The sequence below is a fragment of the Solea senegalensis genome, unplaced genomic scaffold (assembly GCF_019176455.1).
Source record: "Solea senegalensis isolate Sse05_10M unplaced genomic scaffold, IFAPA_SoseM_1 scf7180000014119, whole genome shotgun sequence".
In the NCBI taxonomy this organism is placed as follows: domain Eukaryota; kingdom Metazoa; phylum Chordata; class Actinopteri; order Pleuronectiformes; family Soleidae; genus Solea; species Solea senegalensis.
Window position 1 is genome coordinate 62,523 of NW_025320970.1, and position 23,105 is coordinate 85,627.

General features: G+C 42.2%; 1 protein-coding gene across 5 annotated transcripts; it reads left to right on the forward strand.

Moving 5' to 3' along the window:
• Positions 1-387: 387 nt before the first annotated feature.
• nacc1b (nucleus accumbens associated 1, BEN and BTB (POZ) domain containing b) lies at positions 388-22,588 on the forward strand. Of its 5 annotated transcripts, none has more exons than XM_044016066.1 (8): positions 388-629; positions 12,170-12,320; positions 12,935-13,177; positions 14,893-15,114; positions 16,086-16,566; positions 18,874-19,171; positions 21,150-21,247; positions 21,920-22,588. In XM_044016066.1, the coding sequence occupies exons 2-8, from the start codon at positions 12,195-12,197 to the stop codon at positions 22,240-22,242; spliced, it is 1,791 nt and encodes a 596-aa protein (XP_043872001.1). In that variant the 5' UTR covers positions 388-629; positions 12,170-12,194; the 3' UTR covers positions 22,243-22,588. The 5 variants fall into 5 exon arrangements, with proteins under 5 accessions (XP_043872001.1, XP_043872003.1, XP_043872002.1 ...); XM_044016068.1 differs by having other exon boundaries at positions 388-622; XM_044016067.1 differs by lacking the exon at positions 388-629 and adding an exon at positions 2,716-2,917.
• The last annotated feature ends 517 nt before the right edge of the window (positions 22,589-23,105 follow it).

A 23,105-nucleotide genomic window follows, 5' to 3' on the forward strand; every position in this document is an offset into this window, starting at 1 on the left:
TTTTATGGTCCTTATGTCAACAGCAAGTATTATTATGACATGATATATTACAATGCATTTGAATAAAAAACAAATAACAAGAATTATCACTTAATATTTTATCAAATGGTTATATTTAGTTGTTTATTGCACGCTGCATGTCTGACTGTGGCTGTGAAGAAGACATGAAATAAGAATAAATAAAAGTGATCAATCTAATGTATAGATACAGTATATGCTCAAACACCACCACCCGGAACATCTGGATGGGGGCGCTGTGACAATAAATGCCCACAGAGCGTATAGCGCTGCACATCTGACACAGGAGAATTATAGAGTTAATAGTATTTGGCATGACAGCGAGAGAGAGCGGGGAGCGCAGCGGCAGTGGCGCTGCCTGGCTGACGGACAGACAGACTGACTGTGACTGTGTGAGTGCAGTCTCATCAGCTTAGCATTCACAGTGCGCAGCGCCTGGAGGGCCCGGAGCTGGGCTCACCTGCCCCCGCGGACTCTCTACACACGTCTGACAGAGCGGGGATCGAACCGTCGTCGTCCGCTGGCTGGCTGTGCTTTCACACCGTCCCGAGGAGGAGGGGAAGTCGCTTCCACAAACCGCCGCCCAGAGGGAGAAGACACCCCGGTGAGCGGTGAGCGCGAGTGGGTGGGGCTCAGACAGTCGGGTCGGCTGGGGACGCTGCCTGTCTACCTGCCTGCAGCGGCGCGTGGGCTCCGTCACCACTGTAATCCGTTTACTGTGGTAGTTGTAATCCGATTACTTAGTTTTCATACTAGCTGTGTGAAATTTCTAGTTATATTAGATTAAAAAAAACTTTACAAAAACAACGAGATAGATACTTTATTGACACCAAAAACTGGGGGATTCTTGATCTGTAAAGTATTGTACAAACATGTACAAAAAGAAAACTGTGGTATTTCCATTTCACATGGGAAATACCACACAGGTCTGATCTTTGTAAAGCCAGTGCATATGTAAGTATGTGTTGTACAGTATCTGGATCTGCATCTCTGGATTTGATGCTCACATGATTTTTGTGTTTTCATCTCAGCTCATGTGAATGTATCTACTGTATGTGCTTATTAGTCACTTACACACACTGTTCCCTACCTGGGTGGTCTTGTGTCTCCCTGAAGCTCGAATCCTCAAGGGGCGCAGTTGATGTTCTTCTGGACAAAGATCTCAGATAGTGTTCCTACCACTGGGACCAAAATTCACTTCACTCCTCACATCTTCTCATAGCTCCTCTTTCCTTCTTGATGTTGCTGTCACATTATCAACAACCTTTATGTCTGATTAAACACCGACCTTGTCAGGACCACTGTATTTATGTAGCACTTTTCTGGTCTTGATGACCACTCACAACAGTTTTACCATCCACCCATTCACTCACAGCCAGCAGTGAGAGACACAGTTGCTCTCTGACAGGAATTTATCAAGTGTCTTGCCCAAGGACACATTGGCATGTAGCCTTGGGGAGCTGGGACTCGAACCCACAACCTTCCAGTTGAAAGATGATTCACTCTTCCACACATTTTTTGCTTCCCAGAACATTCCCTGGAGGTTCCTCCCTAGGTTCTCCTGTGGTTGATATGGAAAGTTTTCTTAACGTTAATTTTTGGTTCCCAGAACATTACTTTGTCCCTACCTTCATACAACCTTTAGAGAACATTCCCTTTTGGTACCTTTTGGTTGTGGAAATGTTCCCTGAAGGTTCCCCCCTAGATTCTCCTGTGGTTGAGAAGTTTGTATATGGAACGTTCTCTTTTGGTTCCCAGGACGTTCCCCTGACATTACTTTTATAAAACCTTCATACAACCTTTATAGAACGTTACCTTTTGGTTGTGGAAATGTTCCCTGAAGGTTGCCCCCTAGGTTCTCCTGTGGTTGATATGGAAAGTTTGGATATGGAACATTCTCTTTTGGTTCCCAGAATGTTCTGGGATCGTTACCTTTTGGTTGTGGAAACATTTCCTGAAGGTTCCCCTCTAGGTTCCTGTGTGATTGATATGGAAAGTTTGGTTATGGAACGTTCTCTTTTGGTTCCCAGAGCATTCCCCTAACGTTACTTTTATACAACCTTTAGAGAATGATCTCTCACAGATGAGGTTAGGCATTAAGATTGATGTTGACTTCAGGGATAATTTGGCTGTCCAAATGACTAGTAGTCAATGTATTGTCCCAAGAAGAAGAATAGTTCTGTACGTGTGAGAGGAAGAGATTTAGTAAGACACCAATTTAAATTTACATTTTCCATTATACTTTCTTCATTGCGTGGACAAAACAACTTGACATCAAGTAATGTTTTCATTATTTGGTTACACCCTCCTCTGTGAAAAAGGACAAACCAATAAAATTGTGGTCACAACATCCGTCTGTCAGTCCATCCACCCTCCCTGTACCATTGCTCATTGTTCTCTGACATGACAGTGCATAGCGTTAATGCATAATGAGGCAAATATGAGAGACTGTCTGTCTCTTCACCTGTCTGTCCGTCTTCAAGTCTGACTATCTGTCTGGTCGATCGGTAGCTCTGTGATCTGTCTGTAACCCCTGGGAGAGTCCCAAAAAAAAAAGAAGTCCCCGCTCTGTGTCACCCAACCCCCCCTCCCCTCCCCTCGATAATTCTGTGCTCCGCCCGTATGTGTGTGTGAGTGCGTGCACGTGCGTCCGTCCTCTCCTCGGCGCGCGTGCGCGCCCAATCATTCACACACACGTGTTTGGTATGCATGTGTATGCGTGAAATGTGCGCGTGCTCCGGCGGCTGGTTTCACGGCGTACAGTCACAATGAATGGCTGCCTGTAGCGAGGCGGAGAGGGAGAGAGACAGAGAGAGACACACTTTCTTTCGTCTGCGCCGCTGCGCCTCCATTGAATCACTTTCCAGCAGAGCTACATACACAGATCGAGGCTGAGGGGGTGAGTTGAGCACCACTGCGGGTCAACGAGGACAGCGGTTCGGGGTCCGGCGTCTTTGGCTCGGACCGTTGTCAGAGTGACTGTTGTTTTTGCCCGAGCCCCGAAATGTGGGTCCGGGGGAATATGTATGTATGTGTGTGTGTGTGTGTGTGTGTGTGTTTGGGACCTTCTAGAATTCGTATTTGTCGTACAGTATGTGGTGTTTTGTTTCAGTGTGTGTGTGTGTGTGGTTAAGCTGTTGTTCTTATTGTGCTGTTAGTTCGTGGACAGAAGGTGGTAAAGTTCTGTTAGTTACTATGGGGGATGGGCTCAAGGGGCACGGACCAAACTTTAACCACTTCACCGGCTTCACACTCACTTGTCACCGCGGGAAGTCCCTCCTTTCCCCTGGTGCATGGCGTCCGGGGGTCCCCGGAGGCCCCCTCAACGTTAGCATTTTTATGACAATTGCGATTAACATAAATGTTGTCATGGTTATCAAAAGCGAGATCTATCAATATATAGCACTTCCTATCAAAAATGTACATTCCTACAGGGCTGAAACAATTACTCGATTACTAAATTAATCATCAACGACTTGAGTGGTTTGAAGTTTTTTACAAGAATCAAGATTTTTGAGTGTTTTAGCGACTTGAATGGGAATTGAATTATAGTTTATTTGCTCCATATAACAAAGAAATGATTTAAACTGAATCATTTTGGTTTGTAGACAAAAACAAGACATTTGAGAACACTGATCAATATTTTTTAACCTTTTCTGACATTTTATGAGCCAAATGATTTGAGAGAATAATCTACGGGTTCATCAGTTATGAAAATAATTGTTAGTTGCAGCTCTAGTGACAATGTCCTTGTCCCAGTATAGTAGTGCTAGTGGGGGAATCAATTCATTGAATTAAGGCCCTATCCACACAGAAACGTAACAAAGTAATGTAACAAAGTTTCAATGTATAGTCACAGAAACGTTATCATAAAGACTTTTTTTTCACAAAAATTACTATAGTGACAAATCTCGTGACTTTCTGACATAATCCTAACTACTTTCCAAGAAGGTCTGGCTGTTGGCACAGAGAGAAACACGGACAAGAACAAGCTGCAGATGTGCAGTGCAGCTGACCATGTGCGGAACAATCACCAATCTGTATTGTTCATGTTCAAGTAAAAATAGGGTTCTGTTTTCTCCTCCCCTTATTTTTTTTACGATTCAGTTTCACTGTTAATCTTCAACACTTATTTTTTTTGTTCACGCTCATGTCTGAACTCGCTCAAGACGGGAACGTGTTCTGGCGATATCTGGGGTCTCTTCAGGCTGGCTTTAAGTTACTTTTCATTGAAAGTAGTTGGGAACACTCAATCAAACAAACAATCTCCTAATACATGAGAAGGAAGACGACTATTGCTATGGCTTTTTTCAGATTTTCCCACTCTCTAAATCCTGTTTTTATAAATTATAGGGATCCTAAAATGCAGTTTTTATGTGGACTAAATGCCAATATGATTTACCTACACTTGTTTCCGTGTGGACTGGCCCTTAGTGTGACCAGCTTTGCTATGCAAAGCTTCTTAATATTAGACATTTTAGGTAAACCCTTAAAATAACCTCCAAATAACTTTAACCCTGCTGCTACCAATCCATGCCAGGATGTTGCATGCATACTAATCATAACCATAACTCGCAGACCGTTTGTGAAAAACTATGGACTGGCACTAGCACCCCTCATGTGGAGGATAAAGCAGTAGAAGACAGATGGATGGATACCAGAAAGTGGAGAAACCCAGCTCTATCAGATATTGAAAGTGAAAGTTGTCTTGGAAAAAGAAGCAGAAGCGCTGAAATCCTGATTATCATGATGGTCATAAGAGTGTTAACTGACTAATGAGTGCTTCTCATTTTTTTCCACCCTACATTAACTTTAATATTGTGAATTCTGACCGGACAGTGCATCACAAGGTGATTTCCACGTTTTCTTCCTCTTTGCACCAGCTTCTTCTATTTTTAGGTTCCGTTATAGCTTGAAACCCAGTGCCATTTAAACACACTTGTCTTGATGAAATCATTTTATTTGACAAGGCAGTTTTTCAACCGCAACTGTAGCATACAATGGATGTTGTCATGGAACCCAACATTTCTAGCAGCGCCCCTGGCCTCGCTGAGACGCGTCCTCCTCCTCGCATTCTCCAACTTTCTCCAAAACTAGAGAAAAAAGAAGGGAGGGTTTGCTAATGTGGTGCATTTTAAAGACACAGACAGTCTTGTCACACCGTGTCCTTGTGTCCTGTCGGTTATTGATTTTCACAGCCTTCCCCGTACTTTCCTCCCCCCTCCCCTCGCCATGCCGGATCCATCCGTCTGTCTCGCCCACAGTTGCGGCGCATTTGTGTCCCGGGATGACCTGTTGATGTCGGCTAAAGATGGAATGTCAGGGTCGCCCTCCTACATGGATCCACCTCTCCTGTCCGGCAAAAATAATAATATTAGTGCAATAATAACAAATACGTCGTAATTCAACCCTCGTGGCTCAGTATATCTCCCTGTTTTTTTGTGTAGATTTAATAAATAATTAATTCGCGTGATATATCACAAGCGACATTTTGGAGGGGAGCACAACGCGTGTCTGTCCCGTAGAGGTAGCTGCCGTTCGGCCGGAGAAGGAGAAGTGAACTCGGTCGACACGGACACGACGCGGCGGTGGCACGAGAGCAAGAGACCGGGAGCTAAACTGCTGGATATTTTATTCCCCTCCTCGACTATTTTTGTGACATTTCCTGGACGGTTGCTTGGACGGTAAACTCGTGCGTCCAGTGGAAGAGAGGAGCCCTCTCCCTCTTTCTCTCCCTCCTTTTCCCCCACACCCCCTCCTCCTCCTACTCCTCCTCCCCCCTTCTCTCCACTGTACACACCGGCCCGGGCCAACCGAGGACTCCCAAATCCTCCCGGGTATCGAGGCTGGCACGCGGCGGGGCACCGAGCGCTCTCTGCCCGTTTTGAATGCTCTCCTGCCCCGCTGCTGCTGCTGCTGCTGGCGGGCTCCCTTCTTCTCCCCCGACGCGTCTGTCGGCGAGACACCAGCTCGGCGCGACTTCCATGTGAGATAAACTGATGTATAATTGATATGTAGTGGATAATATTCCTTGTTTTTGAAGTTATAGCTCTGGCTGTGCTCAGGGGAGGCTACACCAGAGCTGCAGTTTGAGCTCATGAGTGTCGGTTAAACTATTTTGCATTCGGTCTTAAAATGCGCTTTATACTTGAAAGTCACACGAACACTGACTTTATCTCGTTTTATAAGGTTCTTGGAATTAATTGTACGCATGGGTGAAGTGTGAAATGCAAGCGTTAGCTTTAGCCGTAGCTTGCTACTTGCTAACAGGCTACCTTTTCTTTAACCTCCCTAAACCAGGAAGCCGAATATGTTAATGTAGTGATTGATGTTGAAATTAGAAGCTTGTGTTTGTTATTGATCTAAATAATCATGACTGTGTGTGTGTATAAACACACTCACAGACTGTAGGGAATATTAAGTGTCACTGTGTTTTAGCCAGAGCATGTGGTTTATGTGTAGAGTTTGTGGATTAAATCAAAAACTATAATAAAGATGTAGAACACACACACACACTCTGTTTGACATGAAGTCAAAGTGTAGAATGGGGCACATGGGGGCCTAAGAGATCAAAGGTCAAGTGGTGTGAATTAACCTCCTTTATGATTCCTGGAAGTTGTTGTAACCTTTGACCTGTTTTTGAGGAGTAAAAAGGTAGCTGGTTAGGATTCCCTCGGATGAAATGTCAGCACTCAGCAGTGAGTTGACATCAAACCAGGGGGAGCAGAAAGGAAACCCTCGAGGCTGATGGCAAATGTGGCAACTCGTCATGATGTCACTCAAGAATGTGAAGCCTCTGGTTTTGTAATTTGATGGTCTGGCACCATGTTGTTGAGTCACCTGCAACCATGCATCTATTGGAGGTGCTGTGCTTTATTATCTATTTTCTTGTAAATGGGAACCTACATTTACAGTTATGGAATTAGATTTAGAGCTGAAACAATTACTCGATTAATTGCTAAATTAGTCAACTATTTTGATAATCGATTAATCAGTTTGAAGCTTTTTTCATGATTAAAACAAGATTTCTGATTGTTTTAGCTTCTTGAATGTGAATATATTTTCTAGTTTATTTGCTCCATTAAACAAATAAATCATTAAAACTCAATAACATTCGAGAACATCATCCTTTCCAGGTTTTTACAAACACTGATCAACATCTTTTTAACGTATTACTTAATCGTTAGTTGCTGCTCTAATTAGACTTGTGTCAATATTTTCACTTCAACAACACTTCATGAGGCAAGCAGTACTTTATGAATTGAGCAAACAAAAATTAAATCAAAACACAAACTGCAAATAAAATATCGATTTAATTGTTCAAAAATATTGTCTCTTTTTCTTTGAAAATACACTTTGTTTACGATAATCAGAAATTTTTGTTAGCTCTGACTCTTTTGCGTTTGCACTAACTTTTTTTTTGAGCTGTGGTTTTTTGTTTGCCATTCTGACCATGGGCGGGGCCTCAGGAAGCTGCCTGCTGATTGGCTACTGAGTTTTGGAGCGACAGTTCAATGGACTGGAAGTAGTCAACAGGCTTGGAGTCGCTGTCCGTCTGCAACGTCTTGTTCCCCAAGTTTTCCCCGTCGACATCCGACAAAATAATTCTAAGTATCTAACGTTTATAATCTGACAAACGTTAGATACTTACAATCGAGATGGATAGTGCTTTGTCTTAGCAGCTACATTCCTATCATCCTATATGCCTCCTGTTTCACACCTGAAAACAATCATAGGTATCCGTTTGGTCACTGAGCGGCTCCATCAGGACACTCGTCGGTTCAATTTCTTGTCCAAGGTCACAGCAAAGTGCAGGTGTTTAGAGAGTGGACAGTGCACTGCATATCATGCATTTTTAGAGCTTAGATCATGCCTCACTCAAAATCAAAACCAGCAACTTTTGATGTGGCAGTTATCACTGAGCTCTTGATGCTCTCATTAAAGATGGCATCAGTATAACAATGTTTGAAGGTAATATGGCAACCAAACACTGACTTATGTCAGAACATAATTGATTTTAACAAAATAGATTGGAGAAAACATCTACTAGTAATTTAATAGTCTCAGTCTGTGATCTTAATTGTTTTAGTTGTTTAGTGATGAATAGAAATAATAATAATTATTATTATTATTATTATGAGGAGAAGTAGTTATTGGAGTATTTTTTTTTTGTTAAACTAGATGTCTGTAGGTTGGTAGGTAATAGTCCAGAATGAAATTAAATTAAAACTACTTTTTTAAGTAAAATTCTTGGTGTGGGAGTTGTAACTAGACATATTTTACCCTTTCAATTAACCCTGTGCCTTAAATACTAGCAGAATTAATCACTTTACGCTTAACTTTAAAATTTAATTTTGTTGAAGTCCTCATGGTCTTTTTTTTTCCAGTAGTGCCCTAAGGTAACGGGTAAAGACTGATTTAGCCCACATTTTTAACTTAAATCTCTCACTGGGGAAGGTTTTTGCTGAGCATGCACAGTAGTACAATATCACCCTACCTCACTCTCACACCTGGAGGTTTCCCACTACAACCAATGATTTTTTTTTTTATTGTCGCAAAGGAGCAGCTCCACTGCAGGAGTGTGTATTTAAAGTCAAAACAATCCGTCTAACACAGGTTCTGGTGATGCTTAAGAAAAGGGCTGAAAGTGTCATCGTTTTGACTCAAAATCACATCATAAAACAATTACGTTCATATGTTTGTGTTTCTTGCATTAGAAGGGCTGCAACTATCGATTATTTACATAATATGTGTCATTTGGTCCATTAAATGTCAGAAAATGTGGATCAGTGTTTGCCAAACCTTGTTTTGCCCACAAACCATAGTGATTATGTTTTAATGATTTCTTTGTTAATATGGAGCGAAGAACCAGAAAATATTCACATTTAAGAAGCTAGAAAATCCAAAAACTTGTTTTTAACACTCAAACCGATCAATCGCTTATCAAAATAAATGAGTAATTGTTTGGATTATGGGATCATGTGTTTATGCTTCATCATGTTTCAAATCCATTACTCAGTGAATGTATAACTAAAGCTTGTCATTAGATAATTTCTCCCTGTTGCAACAAAGTTGCTTAAATGTGCACATTTTCTCATTTCTTTGCTCCATATTAACAAGAAAATCATTAAAACTCAAATCATTTTGGTTTGTTAACAAAACAAGACATTTGAGAACATTTCCAGGTTTGAGAAACACTGATCTACATTTTCTGTCATTTTACGGACCAAGCGATTACTCGATTAATCGAGAGAATAATCATTTGTTGCAGCCCTGCCTGGCATTGCTCTTCAGTGTTTCTGTCAATTATAACAACTTTTCAACAACAAAGATCTGGAAAAAAAGTAATTCTTCATTTGACCAAGTTCAAAAGAATTGGGTGAAACAGCCCTTTTAAACTGACAAGTTTATTTGGTTATCCATCAGTTAAAATCACTAAAATTGGTCACAGTCATTTTTCTCTGAGCGCTTGCTCCCGGCTGCTTTTCAGCAGAGAGCATGGTCTTTGTAACACACTGACTAACAATACTTTTAATACTGATACTGAATTGAGTGTATTTGGTAAAGTGTTGAAAGTTGCTTAAATCGCTAACCTAATCTAACCGTCTATATCTGTGTGGTCTAGGTTTCCCCAGTCGGAGTTTGAATAAATAACCACCAGTGAATGAATGGGTGTTCTTTTGTGCCGTTTACTCAACCGTGAGGTATAAAAGGAAGGTTTTGTAATAAGAGACAGTGTCGTGATGTGTCATGCCTACCTGTTCAGACAACACTAAAAGCTGTCACCGCCTTCTGCAACATCAACAAAGCTTCAGGTTATTATTTGCTACACAGCGAAAATGATCATGGAAGTAGTGGAGATTTTTGCATCGATGATTCCGTCCCCTCTGACACGCCCGTGTTGAATATGAGCTCAAAATATGACACCAAGCCAAAAGTGCACCATTGGTGCTCCGTATTTTTGTTTTTACGGCTGTTTTCAGTCGATTCAGTAGTTTTTGTTGTTGATTACACGACAGTACATAAGGTCAGTTATTTTTTGAATGGGTTGTGTTCATATTCTCCGGCGTTGGAGGAATCTGGAAAATGAATTTGGTCATTAAATGGGAGCCGCACGTTTATTAACTATACATTGGTATCGCCGTGATGTTCAGCATGCTCGCTTTTATCAGCAAATAAGTTATATATATTTTAGCTGATATAGTTACTGAAATGAAATGCGCAACTTGTCAGGTAGCTCCAACAAGAAACGACTAATAACCAATTAGGACTGAAACAATTACTCGATTAATTGATTACTAAACGAATCGTCAACTATTTTGACAATCGATTTGAGTATTTTTAAGCAATTAAAACATGTTTTCTGATTGTTTCAGCTATTTGGTTTTTGGACAAAATGAGACATTTTAGATTATCGTCCTTTCTAGGTTTGGCAAACCAAACGACGACACAATTAATCGCGAAAGTAATCGACAGATTAATCAATTATGAAAATAATTGTTAGTTGCAACTCTATAACCAACATTTAAATGAACCTTCAACTGCTATTTTCTGATAGTTTTCTCATTAAAAAAAGCCAAAAGCTCTGTGGTTTCATCGACTTAAATGTGAATATTATCTGGTTTCTTTGCCAAAATGCTTCTCTGTGACAGTTAACTGAATATTCTTTGGTATGTAGACAAAAAACGAGCATGGAGTCATTGTGTGGTTTGGTTAAAAAAGACCAAAAGATTTCTCAGTTTTCTTACATTTTATGGAGAAAAAAACCCCCAAACTGATCCAAACCTAACCAAAGAGTAACACAGCACATACTTATGGTCAGACAATAGTGTTGTTGACCAGCCCTAAAAGTATGTTTTTCAGATTACAGGCTGATTTTGATGAGTTAGGCAAAAGAGGCACAGGTTCTTAATTCATTGCCACAGGCTTAGAGAACTTCATTATCATCAGTGTTTTTAAAGAGAAGCACAGCACTGTTAACTTAATAAAGGCTATGCGATGCTCGAGCTGTGCAGCCGTGAAGCAATTCCAAAACGGGCAAAATCTAGGTTTTTCTTTTATTGTACATCAAAAATAAGAATTCTCTGTAATTTCACAGGTTTAGATTCACTGTTTTAAATGCGCGTGTGTTTGTGTGTTAGTATGTATACCGTCGTACGTCACAAGGAGATCTCAGCCTTATATTCATGTGTTTGTCCAGTAGTGTAGTGAGTGACTCGTCTTCCATTTGTGTTCTCATCTGTTTACATCCATACTTTACTGTATTTGAGTAAATAGTGCATATTGTTCGTGCATAAACAAAAACAAAGGGCCCACAGGAAAAAGGAGCGCTCCCCCAGACTTTCTCACGACAAAGACAACGATTTCAGAGACATATTCCTTGTTTATTTTTAATCATCTGGAGTTCAACAGATCTCCCCACACTTTCCTCATCATAGCAGGCGTCCCTGTTGGATCGTGATGAGTGAAATAGACGAGTTATGTAAGCGACTGTGTTTTGACTGAGAGAGGAGCTGAAGTGGAAATACAAAAGTAGGCCAAAAACTAACAAAACTGTTAGAAGGGCAGCTTTTATAACGTTCACTGGTGGCCTTAAATTGGGTGTTTTGGAATTAAATTGTTAATTCATTAATTATGAAACACTCGCATACTCTGCTTCTTTTATAAATATGTACAGCCCAGAAGTGCATCAGACACCAAGGCATCTGAAAAGCCCCGTATGGAAGTATATCGGACTTATTGCAAGATTATTTCAATGATGTCATAATTTTACGATCATTTCACTGTCAAAATACAACCAATTCATTCCCATTGACCCTTTGGTCAAAGCTCTGCCCCAGAAAAGTCAGTACTGGGTTATTGTAACATTTAATTAACGTTTTGTATCAGTAGTAGCATTAATCTGTTACGTCTTTATTTCTGAGCTGTTTACTGTTCTTGGATAAAATTTGTTTAAGAGGCATTTTAAGAGATTAACTCAGATTTTTTTTACAATTATGTCACCAATTTGGTGAATCACAAGTATTTGTTAAGATAATTGTGACGTAATGTTTTTATGTCTTCCTGTACATATCACTCAGTTTTGGACTCCCTCTCTGACCCTTTTACATCTAACTTTTACTTTTTGTTGTTGTTTTTTGTTTTCTTGTAGACCCTGTGGTGCTGGGCAGAGCGTTATGGCTCAGACACTGCAGATGGCGATCCCCAACTTTGGCAACAACGTCCTGGAGTGTCTGAACGAGCAGCGGCTGCAGGGCCTCTACTGTGACGTCTCTGTGGTTGTCAAAGGACACGCCTTCAAGGTCTCCACTGCTTTTCTATTAAGCGATGAGCATTTGTATTCAAACATACATGCTTTCTTAGTATCACAGTGATATGTTATCTACATGACTCCAGTGGTACTTTTTTTTTTTTGTTAAAGCTGTGAAAAAAAGGGGAGGGACAAAATAATGTAATATATCATCATGCCATAATATTGTAAGTGATGATAAGTATTTGATAAGATATTCATACTCATACACAAAGTATGCTTAAAGTCTGGTTTGGTCTGGTCAGTAATAAAAAGCAATGGAATGAAGGTAAATAAAGATAAAGGGATGACATTACATACACTCTGTAAAAATTTGCCTTGGTGGCAAAAGTACTGCAAAAATTGCCTTTACATTTAATTGTCAACTTTGTAATCTACTCACTGAATATTTGGGATTACAAATTGATGGGGACATGATCCCATACCAAAGTAAGACAGTAAACCTTTGTGAGATTGCTTAGATGAAGCCAATCAACCAATCAACAAACACATTACAGTAAAACAGTAAAACACAGATTAGCTCCACTTCATGACTTCTTCATATGTACAGTGCATCACAATCAGGAAACATTTTTACTTAATCCCTCCCTGCTCTTTACCCCTCAGGCCCACCGTGCCGTGCTGGCAGCCAGCAGCTCTTACTTCCGGGATCTGTTCAATGCTGACGGGAAGAGCTTGGTGGTGGAGCTGCCCCCGGCCGTGCAGCCGCAGAGCTTCCAGCAGATCCTGGCCTTCTGCTACACGGGACGCCTCAGCATGAACGTTGGAGACCAGTTCCTGCTCATGTACACTGCCGGCTTCCTCCAGATCCAGCAGATCATGGAGAAGGGCACAGAGTTTTTCCTCAAGGTAAGTGGGTAACGCTTTAATTAAGCTTTTAACGTGATAGTTTATGAGATTAATCCAGATGTGGAGCTGTAAGCGAAGACTTCACAGGTACACAAGAATTCAAGAAACTCTAATTACAACCTGCTCTTTTCTGGCACCACCGTCCCTGTCTCGCTTTCTTCCTATGTAGATACTGTAGTGGAAGCTCCCTCAGCTGATTCAGGCTAGCTTCAATCTGCTAAACTGTTTACAGACGCACCATTAAGGTCCCTGTCACTGAGCACACTCTGGATTTTGCTGCATTTTGGGGACTGATTCTCAGTTTCAACTTCAGCAGTCAGTCATGACCATCTATAATCCTACCTGCACTGAGTTACTGCCATGTGATTGGCTGATTAGATAAGTAGTTTAAGGTTTACCTAATGAAGTAGAGATGAGTAAGTGTTTTGAGTTGCCACCACTGGTACTTGTTCTGTGTCGCACAATGCATGGCATTTTCTCATTATCTCTCTTTGAAGGTCTGATTAGATTGAGCTTTGCTGTGCTGCATGCATCTGCATATTAATGAGGGGAAAGCAAAGATTTTCTTGACTGTACACCTCAGACACAGACCTGATATAAAAAAAAAAAAAAGAAAAAACCCTGCCAGCTTGACGTTTGTCTGCTGACTGCTGGTGATTACTCAGCATAACACCGGTTATTTCTGCTTTAGCTGCAAGTGTTCCCATGTCAGGCATTCACATCTCAGCAGGCAGGCAGAGCCGGGGCAAGCCCTGATGACAAACATGACTGGATTCATGGAACAGAGAGGTTTTTCGTTAAGGAAAAAAAAAAAGAAGAAAGAAATGGAAAGAGAAAGTGTTTTGGTTGCGACATATAGACGACAGATATAGCCTTTGAAACTGTGGTGAAAGATGATTTTTGCTCCTATTTGCCTGAGATTCATGTGTCACGTGGGCAGCGTGGACACTCTGATAACATGTGTGCCTTTTATAGAAAGCAAATATTTTCCACAATGCAGACACTGCTCACACTTTCAGCGCCTCTCAGGCTGAAAGATGCAGTCATGACTGGGCTGCTTGCTGGGGGGGAGGGGGGGGATTTCATCACTCACTAATGTGTGTGTAAAGTTATTTGCTGGTATTAAAATGTTTCTTTCGACACATCAAGTTAGTTTTTTGTTATAAACTTAAAACCTGTACAAAGTTGAGGTTTGGGCCACTGGATATGGTGGGTATCATTTTAAATAAGTGTCCATATGATGAACTAAAACAACCTCTTTTTCTTAAGGCCTGCCCCACGCGAGAGACCACAGACACAACAAACCTTGTTACTGATTTTTAATGTTTTTAATCCTGACAAAGAAAGACTAGATGATCCAGTCAAACACACACTTGGCCTTTTAATCAAACAATTTTAGGGAACAGATTCAACGGGAATTGGGATCTCACAGGAACTTGAACGTGACTTAATGTGATTTCAGAAGGCATGGAGGCAGTTAGCAGCTGTTATGTGTGCAATGTTTTGTGCGGAGAAAAACAAAAATCTGTGGCTGAGGAGACGGAATCAACTCACACTCATTGGTTACTGCGGAATATGCTCTTGCTCCCCAATCGCTGTTCAGTCATAAAAATATCAAACATGTTTAGTACTTACGATCGGGAAGACTCTGACGTGTATGACTTTCATCTGTTAATCTCTTACTTATCTTGATCTTTCTTTCGTCTCGCCTCCAGGTCTCGTCTCCGAGCTGCGACTCCCAGGGTCTCCACACGGAGGAGACCCCGCCCTCTGAGCCCCAGAGTCCCGTCACGCAAACAGTTGGCGGAGGCGGAGTTGGACTCGTCGCCACAGCAGCGGGACGGCCCTCCTCCTGTCTGACGCCCCTCCCCCTGGTGTCCAAGGTGAAGACGGAACAGACAGCTACCACGCCTCAGCCCACCCCACAGCCGCAGCAGGTAGGGCTCGATGTACTTCCTGGAATCAACAAGCCTTGCAGAATCTAGACCAGGGGTCTCCAACGAGTAGCTCGCGAGCTACCAGTATCTCCCAGTCCCTTTCCAAGTAGCTCACCAAAGGTTTCAATAATGAAACATACCCCGCTTACATTTTCATCCAATCAAACTGTCCCGCCCCTTCTAACACTAAATTATTATTTGCCAAGTAGCTGTCAAACAGTTGCACTGCTGTCAAATGCACATGGAGCTGAATTAGATGCTATTTTTGTTATGTTTATTGCAAAATGTGACATTTTTCAGTTTGTTTGGGTTGAAATGAGCGATGAGGATAAATGTTAAAAAAACAAACATGAGTAGCTTTTGGCCATTTTCATTTTGTCAAAGTAGCTCTCAGAAGAAAAGAGGTTGGAGACCCGTGCTCGAGACTGAATCACAGCGTATGAGGTAGAAGAAGGGAAAAACCTGGCTACTTGTTTTGCCACTTTTGCACTACATGGTTCTGTCTCGCATTGCCTCGCCACGGCACAGCACAGCATGGCGCCGCTCAACTCTACACAGTTTGGTTGGTTTTCCATTACTGTAGTATCTCCTCAATGTGGGCGGGGTCAAGCACTGCATGAAACTGCAGTGACTTTGTTTAACACTCAAAAAGACACACTAGTGACTTGTAAAGCAGTTCTTTTCGATGTACTGAATCATTAGAATCAGTTGATTAAAATGATTAACTGACGGGCACTCTGTCTAATCAGTGGCCGGCAGTCTGACGACGTCGCGCACAGCACCAGCTCATCTCGCTTGGAACCTCACGAGAGCAGGTGCTAAAACAGGAACCAGGTATCATCGCTAATGGAAAAGCAAAAATAACCGTACCGAAGCGAGTTGAGTCGTGCTGGGACCATGTAGTGGAAAAGCGCCATTTGAGTGTTCTGGGCAGGTGATGGTATTCAACTGGTATTTCTCTCCTTGCCCAGCAGGAGGGCTCTCCCTACTCAGTGGTCTGCACCCCTGTGGCCAAGCGGCTGTGGGAAGGGGGCAACCGTGATGGGGGCGGGGGATCCGGAGGGGGCGGAGGAGGCGGCATGAGGAAGGCCGCACGCTACTCTTCCTCCTCGTCTTCGTCCTCCTCCTCAAACAACACTACCCAAGAAGCCTCCGGGCGTGGGCTTGCGGCCGCCAATGCTGCGATGGCTGGAGGCGGTGGCGCCGGCGCCGGAAACGCCATCACAGTGGGAGGAACCGGACTCAACAGCAACCACAACAACAACAACAACAACGGCGGGACCCCCGAGGGCACGAGTCCAGGCACGCTGAGCATGTACACCAGCGACTCGCCAATCAGCTACCACGACGACGAGGAGGAGGACGACATAGCGGACGACAGTGCCGAAGAGCAGTATCGGCAGATCTGCAACATGTACACGATGTACAGCATGCTGAATGCTGGGGCTGCAGGTAAGCACCGACTGTAAATGAATGCATAAGTGTGGGAGTTCGTCTCAAGGTCACAGTGTGTTTTTATGCAAATGAGGAAGGGTTTTGTCTTGTGATCTCTGAAGTCTCACTGTGCTGTGTTTGCGAGAAATGAATCCAGTAAAGATTGTTTTTTCCAAACCTTCCCATTTGTGGAAAAGGAAATGTTAAATTCTGCTTTAAAATTGTGAATTGTTAGCAGTGGCTTAAAGCTGGGGGTTGGCAACATATATGGGGCATTATTGATCAGTAATACAATACATTGCAATAATCTTTCAGATTAATGTAAATCATCACATCTGAGAGAGAATTAGACTTCTCGACTGAGAGTGAGTTTATTCTGAATATTTTCTGGTTTCTGGACAAGTTTGTCGAGAAGACAGAAAAACGAAATGCTGAAATAAATTACAGATTATGTCTGGATTTATTTTAATTTCATGGCTGTAGAATTGTCTTAAAAAGTGTCCGTGAGTAAGTTCTTCTGCTATTTTTTCCAATATAACTTTCCCATTCCATATCTGGCATTGGACGATCGTTGTGTGAAACTCCTGAGGTTCTACCGTAATGACAAGTATATGGGGGCAAAGCTCTATTTCTCTGCTTTCTGTTATCCATCCGTTCATCTTCTACTGCTTTATCCTCCACATGAGGGTCACGGGAGGTTGCTGTGCCAATCTCAGCTGACATAGGGTGAAAGGTGGCGTCACAGCCAGGACAGATCGCCAGTCCATAGTTTTTGAATTTTCTAGATATCGCAAAACAGTCTAGGAGTTAATGAAAAGTACGCATGCCAAATCCTGTCAGCAATGATAGGAAAATTGTAGTTTTGGACCACAATGTGTTTTATCTGCCTATTGGACCATCGGCCAAAGGGCCCTTAAGGGAAATTGTTTCATTACATAAAATGGAGGGTGTGTACAATACGTCCTCATGTAGGATACCACATTGATCTCTGCTTGACCTAGAACAGTCTGTCCTCCAATTTCTCCTGTTTGACTGAATAAAATATGAATGGAAACACACAAAAGGAATTTAATGCATGAATGGAGGCAAAGAAGCGTTTAGTGCAAAGAGAGCAGTGTAATTACCTCAGTGTTTAAAATGCTTTTGAACACACAGTTTGAAGACAGTCATCTCACTTTTGGGGCGACAGTTGGATCAGTGGTAGAGTGAGGCGTCTTTCAACGGGGAAGGTTGAGAGTTGGATTCTTGGCTCACATGCCAATGTGTCCCTAGGCAAGAAATTTAAACCCCATGTTGCTCCTGACAACCGTGCAGGGCGGCATGAAAATGTGTGATAGAAAAATGTGCTGCACATGGATGAGCTGTATGAAAGTGTGAGTGAATGAATGGGTGAATGGCAAAACTATTGTAGAGCAGCTTTGGTCATCAAGACCAGAAAAGCTCTATATAAATACAGACCATTTACTTTATACCATGGACACTGTCAAAAATGCAAAATGAGTCATGATTTTGTTCCATTGGTAGTCAATTTTTAATATGTAATGGAATCAAGGCCAAACCGAACCACAATTCTTCCCAGAACATGGTGTCATTTGAAAAATTGACTATTTGTTAATGGTGAAAGTCACTCAGTGGTCAGAGACATTATGTTTTTTTGGGTTTTGAACATGATGGAACTTCTATACTGTATATATGGTCTAATTGTTTCAAACGAGCTAATTCCATTTTGGTGGTCAAAAGTCAGATGCCGCTGTTTGCTTCACAAAAAGTATGTGGACAGTAATTGGTTCGTCAACAGGATCACATCACAGAACACCCGTGAAAAACAATGTGACAGGCATTTATCGATTTGTGGTTGTTGTGCCGTAAAATATCAAATATCGCAGAATCGCTGCGTCTCGATATTATCACAGGCCATGCATCACGTCACATATATCATATTGTGATTGTGAATTACCCTGAGATTCCCACTCCAGTTAAAAGCTTATTTGCTCCCTTATCTGAAGCAATCTCGTCAAATTGGGCACAAACGTTTACATCGATTCACAGATTAAATTTTTATAATTGGGCGCTCAAAGGACATGGTGGCCTTACCAAACATGTTTTCAGCCTCTTGAACATTTTATTCATTTGCAGTCATTTTCATTTGTAGACTGAAAACCGCCTTGGTGCAACTTAGAAACCACTGCGCAGTGGAATTAGTTTTACATTGCTTTTGATTGACTACTGCTATTGTTTGAGAGGTTTGTCATCTTTCCCTTTTTAAAGAAAAGACTTTATTAATGTTAAACACACATTTAACATGAATAAATCCTTCCTCCACAGTGGTCAGCGAGAGAGTGGAGGCTCTGCCAGACTTGGCTCCAGACTCTGGTGGCGGACGGGGGGGCAGGGGGGGACGATCCCGACAGGACCTGGCCTCGCTCCCCGCCGAGCTCATCAGCCAGATTGGGAACCGCTGCCACCCAAAGCTGTACGAGGAGGGCGACCCGGCGGAGAAGCTGGAGCTGGTTAGTGGCACCTCCGTGTTCATTTCTCGTGCCCAGCTCATGAATTGCCACGTCAGTGCCGGCACCCGCCACAAAGTGTTGCTCCGGCGCTTGCTCGCAGCCTTCTTTGACAGGTCAGTGTCTGCCAGGGTGTGACTCAGGCTTCACGCAGTGAATGTTTGAATGTCTGTATAAAGCCATGTCAAGCCCACAGGAAAATGTCTCACTAACCACCATTGCCAAATTGGAGTTTTTAAGTGTTTAAAAATGAGGTTCCAAATTATGCAAAGGTTCAGCTGGAGGTTTTGTCCAGAATTGTATAAACGCAAATACTCCGATATGAAACCTCCTGTTCAATAAACATGTAGAGAAGTGACATTTTCACCATTTTGGTCCCAGTTTAACGACATACTGTAGACAAACACAGAGCTGGTTAATTATAAAGTGTGTATTAGGGCTGCACTGTATATTGTAGACCAGCACTATTCAATTACAAACTTTAGAGATGTAGCTAACACAGACATTTTCTGCAGCCAGTTAGCAGCAGGTGATGACAAATTGAGAATGTACATGGAAAAGTGCGTAAAAAATAATACAATTATCATCAATAAACATCTCAAAGTGCCTTTAACAGAATACAAAACTACCAACACTGCTATCAAAAGCTGTCAGACTAGGAATTAATGTAGGAGTCTTTGAGGGACGGTGAAAAGTGTTGTTAGTTGTTTCTCTAGAGTGAAAGTTAACTCACTCAGGTAAAATATGAGTTAAATACTTCTCAAAACATCACTCGTCCATGAGGCTGCGCCCATGAGGCTGCGCCCATGAGGCTGCGTCCATGAAACGCACACACACCGCAGCTGTGGGCACAAACTTTATTATATAACATTACTGTTTGCACTTGGCTATAAAAATAGCTTGAAAAAAAATTCCTCAGTTTTTTAAATATAATTTATTGAATTTTTGTCCATTTGTGTTATGTTTATAGTTCGGGATGGGAATCAGTATTGATATCGGTCTGATACTGGTCAAAATCACTGCATCAGATCACAACTGTAAAAAATGTAATTAAAAATCCAAATCCAAAAAAACATTTCAGCTGAGTCATGTTTGGGCTGTTTATTTCTTCTTTCTGTGGACTAATCGGAAAAAAAACGTGGTATTGTCCCATCCCTATTTATAATTAATCTTATTGTTTACTCTTTATCAATACATAACAAAATGAACACTTATTTGTATCTCTTAATCTATTGTGAGACATAACGCCATCACAATATTCAGCAACGTTATCACATGATTTCCTCAATTAGCCTCAAAATAGTCACGTAGTCACACCCCTGTGCTCCAGTCTCACTGACGACTGCACGTTGAGATCAATGTAGTTTCTCCAGCTGTAGATTGTTGTCTACGTCACTATGATCCAAAATATGTCTCGCATACAAGGTTTCATTTAAATGTCACTGAAACAAGGAGGTTCGAATCTGCAAATCATTCTAACTTCAACTTTATCATAACATTTACAAGCGAGGGTGCGCATCATTTGCTTACCCAGCTGTCCAAGTTAAACTAAACGAGTCGTCCCCCCCCATATCATGCTCTGAGGGCAAGCTCTCTTCTCTGTAAATCCAGTTTAACTGAAGTAATGAACTGTTACACAATTGCACTTTCTTCAGTTAAGCACAAACTCATAGAAATGTGTGTACGACTTACCTTCAGTCACAAACAATAACAGTTTGAGCCTTTTTTTGCCTCTTATGCAAGTACTTATTCAGTGGCTTATTGAGCTCTTTGCTCACTTGGACACCCAAGTCCACGCAGGAGTTCCTTACATTAGCTGGAAACAACAGAGATTTGTACTGAAATGAAAGCTATGGAGATAAAAGAGGAAAGGTAAGACACGATCTCTGTTTGAAATGCACATTGTTTCAGCTTTGTATGCTCGTTTCTGTGAGATCTGGTCGTAGAAAGAAAAGAAATACAGAAAGAAACGGTGTATCCAAGTAGAGAGAACTAGTAATGGATGTTTGTCTTGTCCACATAGATTTATTTATTTATTTTTAATGATTTATACATCATACCTGTTGTTGACGGTGTCTGTTGTCCCTTGCTCAGGAGCACTCTGGCGAACAGCTGTGGAACTGGCATCCGCTCCTCAACCAATGATCCGAGTCGTAAACCCCTGGACAACAGAGTTCTGCACGCTGTCAAATGTGAGTAACACAGACGCGTTAGTATGAAATCTCACGCCCGAGGTGCTCGCGTTACAACGTATGTTGTTGGTCTTGTGTGGGATTAAGATTTGTGTCCATATTTTCAAGCAAATTGCAAATAAAATATCGATTTAATCATTCAAAAATATTGTATTTTATTTGTTTGAAAATAGACTTTTTGTTTGCAATGATCTGAATTTTGTTTGCTCGCTTGCGCTCCCTCACTTGTTCTCTGGGTCGTGGTTTTTTGTTTGCGATTCCGACCATGGGGCGGGGCTTCCGAAGCTGTCTGCTGATTGGCTACTGAGATTTGCAGCGACAGCTCAATGGACTAGAAGTAGACACGGGTTTTGAGTCGATGTCCGTCTGAAACTTGTTCCCCAAGGTTTCAACATCGACCGAAAAATTCTAAGTATCTAGTAACGTTTGTCAGATTATAAACGTCATATACTTACGGACTGACAGTGACTCCACTGAGCAGTTGCTGCAAAACTCAGTAGCCAATCAGCAGGCAGCTTCCTAAGCCCCGCCCATTGACAACATCGCAAACAAAAACCACGAACAAGTGAGGGAGTGCAAACGCTGCTTGCTTCCTGAAAAGTTTTGCCCTGTTTTTGCTATTAATCGTTCTCCCTTTTTTTTTATTTTTTTTGCTCCCGCTACTTTCCACAGTTTACTGCCAGAACTTTGCGCCGAGCTTCAAGGAGAGCGAGATGAACGCCATCGCGGCCGACATGTGCACTAACGCCCGCCGTGTCGTCCGCAAGAGCTGGATCCCCAAGCTCAAACTGCTGATGGCCGACAGCGAGGCCTACTCCGCCTTCCTCGCCGACAGTGTGAAGATGGAGGCCGACGCGCTGGGGGCGGAGCAAGGCTTTGATCCCGCCTCCCTGGAAGCCGTGACGGCAGCCAACAGTAACGAAGCGGGCGGCGGAGCAGCCACGCCGGGGGACGCCCTCCAAAGGGCGGGAGGGGATAGCAGCACTTTGTTTTGAGTGAGTTCACGGACAGATTGTTGAAAGGACAGATAGACGGAAGGATGGAAGGAAGGAGGGATGACGTTTCTCTGAGGTAATGAGTAGAGAGCGACGGCCACTCTGTGGTCATAACAGTTGTCTCTCTTCCCCCGAGCAGCCATGTTTTGGGGGATGAATCCGTTTCTTTTTCAAAAATATTTGTATCTGTTCACTCGCTTTTTCTTTTTTTATTTGTCCACATTTCACTCTCTCTCTCCACGGCCCCTAAATACGCCTCATTTTGGGCCCCCCCTCCCTTTCTTTTCTGATGGAGAGAGATGGAAACCTGGCAGAGAAAGGTTGCAGAGGGAAGAGGTTGACGATAGCCCCCACACACTCACACACACACAGTCTCCTCGTCTCTCTGTAGCTTTTTTCTGTTTTTAAAAGTGTGCACTGTTACTAAACGCCCTTTTGTTACCATAATCAATCACAGCCATTCCCTGGGGTGGGGGGTCATCCTGTTTCCGAGTTATACTTCCTTCCACTGTTGTTTTTTTGATATTGAATGAATGCGTGGTGAAGCATCTAAACCCGAGTGTTGCGAGTCAGCGGCAGAGTGAGATTGTACAATTTCCCTTAAATTGATGTATTTATTTTTGTTTTGCTTTATATCATCTGGACAACCAGATTGAAAGCTTTTCTTGAAAGTGAGGGCTCGATGAGGTCATATTAATATGTATATCAGCATGATGGTCTATGATCTATGTCCCCAGACCTTAACCCTGGGAATTCTGTCGGGGCCGTGCTGGGAAAGGTGACCGAGCAGCCGCCAGTTAAATGCTGCTGATTTCTCACCATCGTCGTTCGGACGTGTTTTATTTTGTCAGAGAGGCAAAAGA

Coding starts and splice junctions, on each gene's coding strand:
- nacc1b (XM_044016064.1), top strand. CDS start 5,907: ATGCTCTCCTGCCCCGCTGCTGCTGCTGCTGCTGGCGGGCTCCCTTCT. Junction 12,321..12,934: donor TCAAAGGACACGCCTTCAAG/GTCTCCACTGCT, acceptor TTTACCCCTCAG/GCCCACCGTGCCGTGCTGGC. Junction 16,567..18,873: donor GCTGAATGCTGGGGCTGCAG/GTAAGCACCGAC, acceptor CTTCCTCCACAG/TGGTCAGCGAGAGAGTGGAG.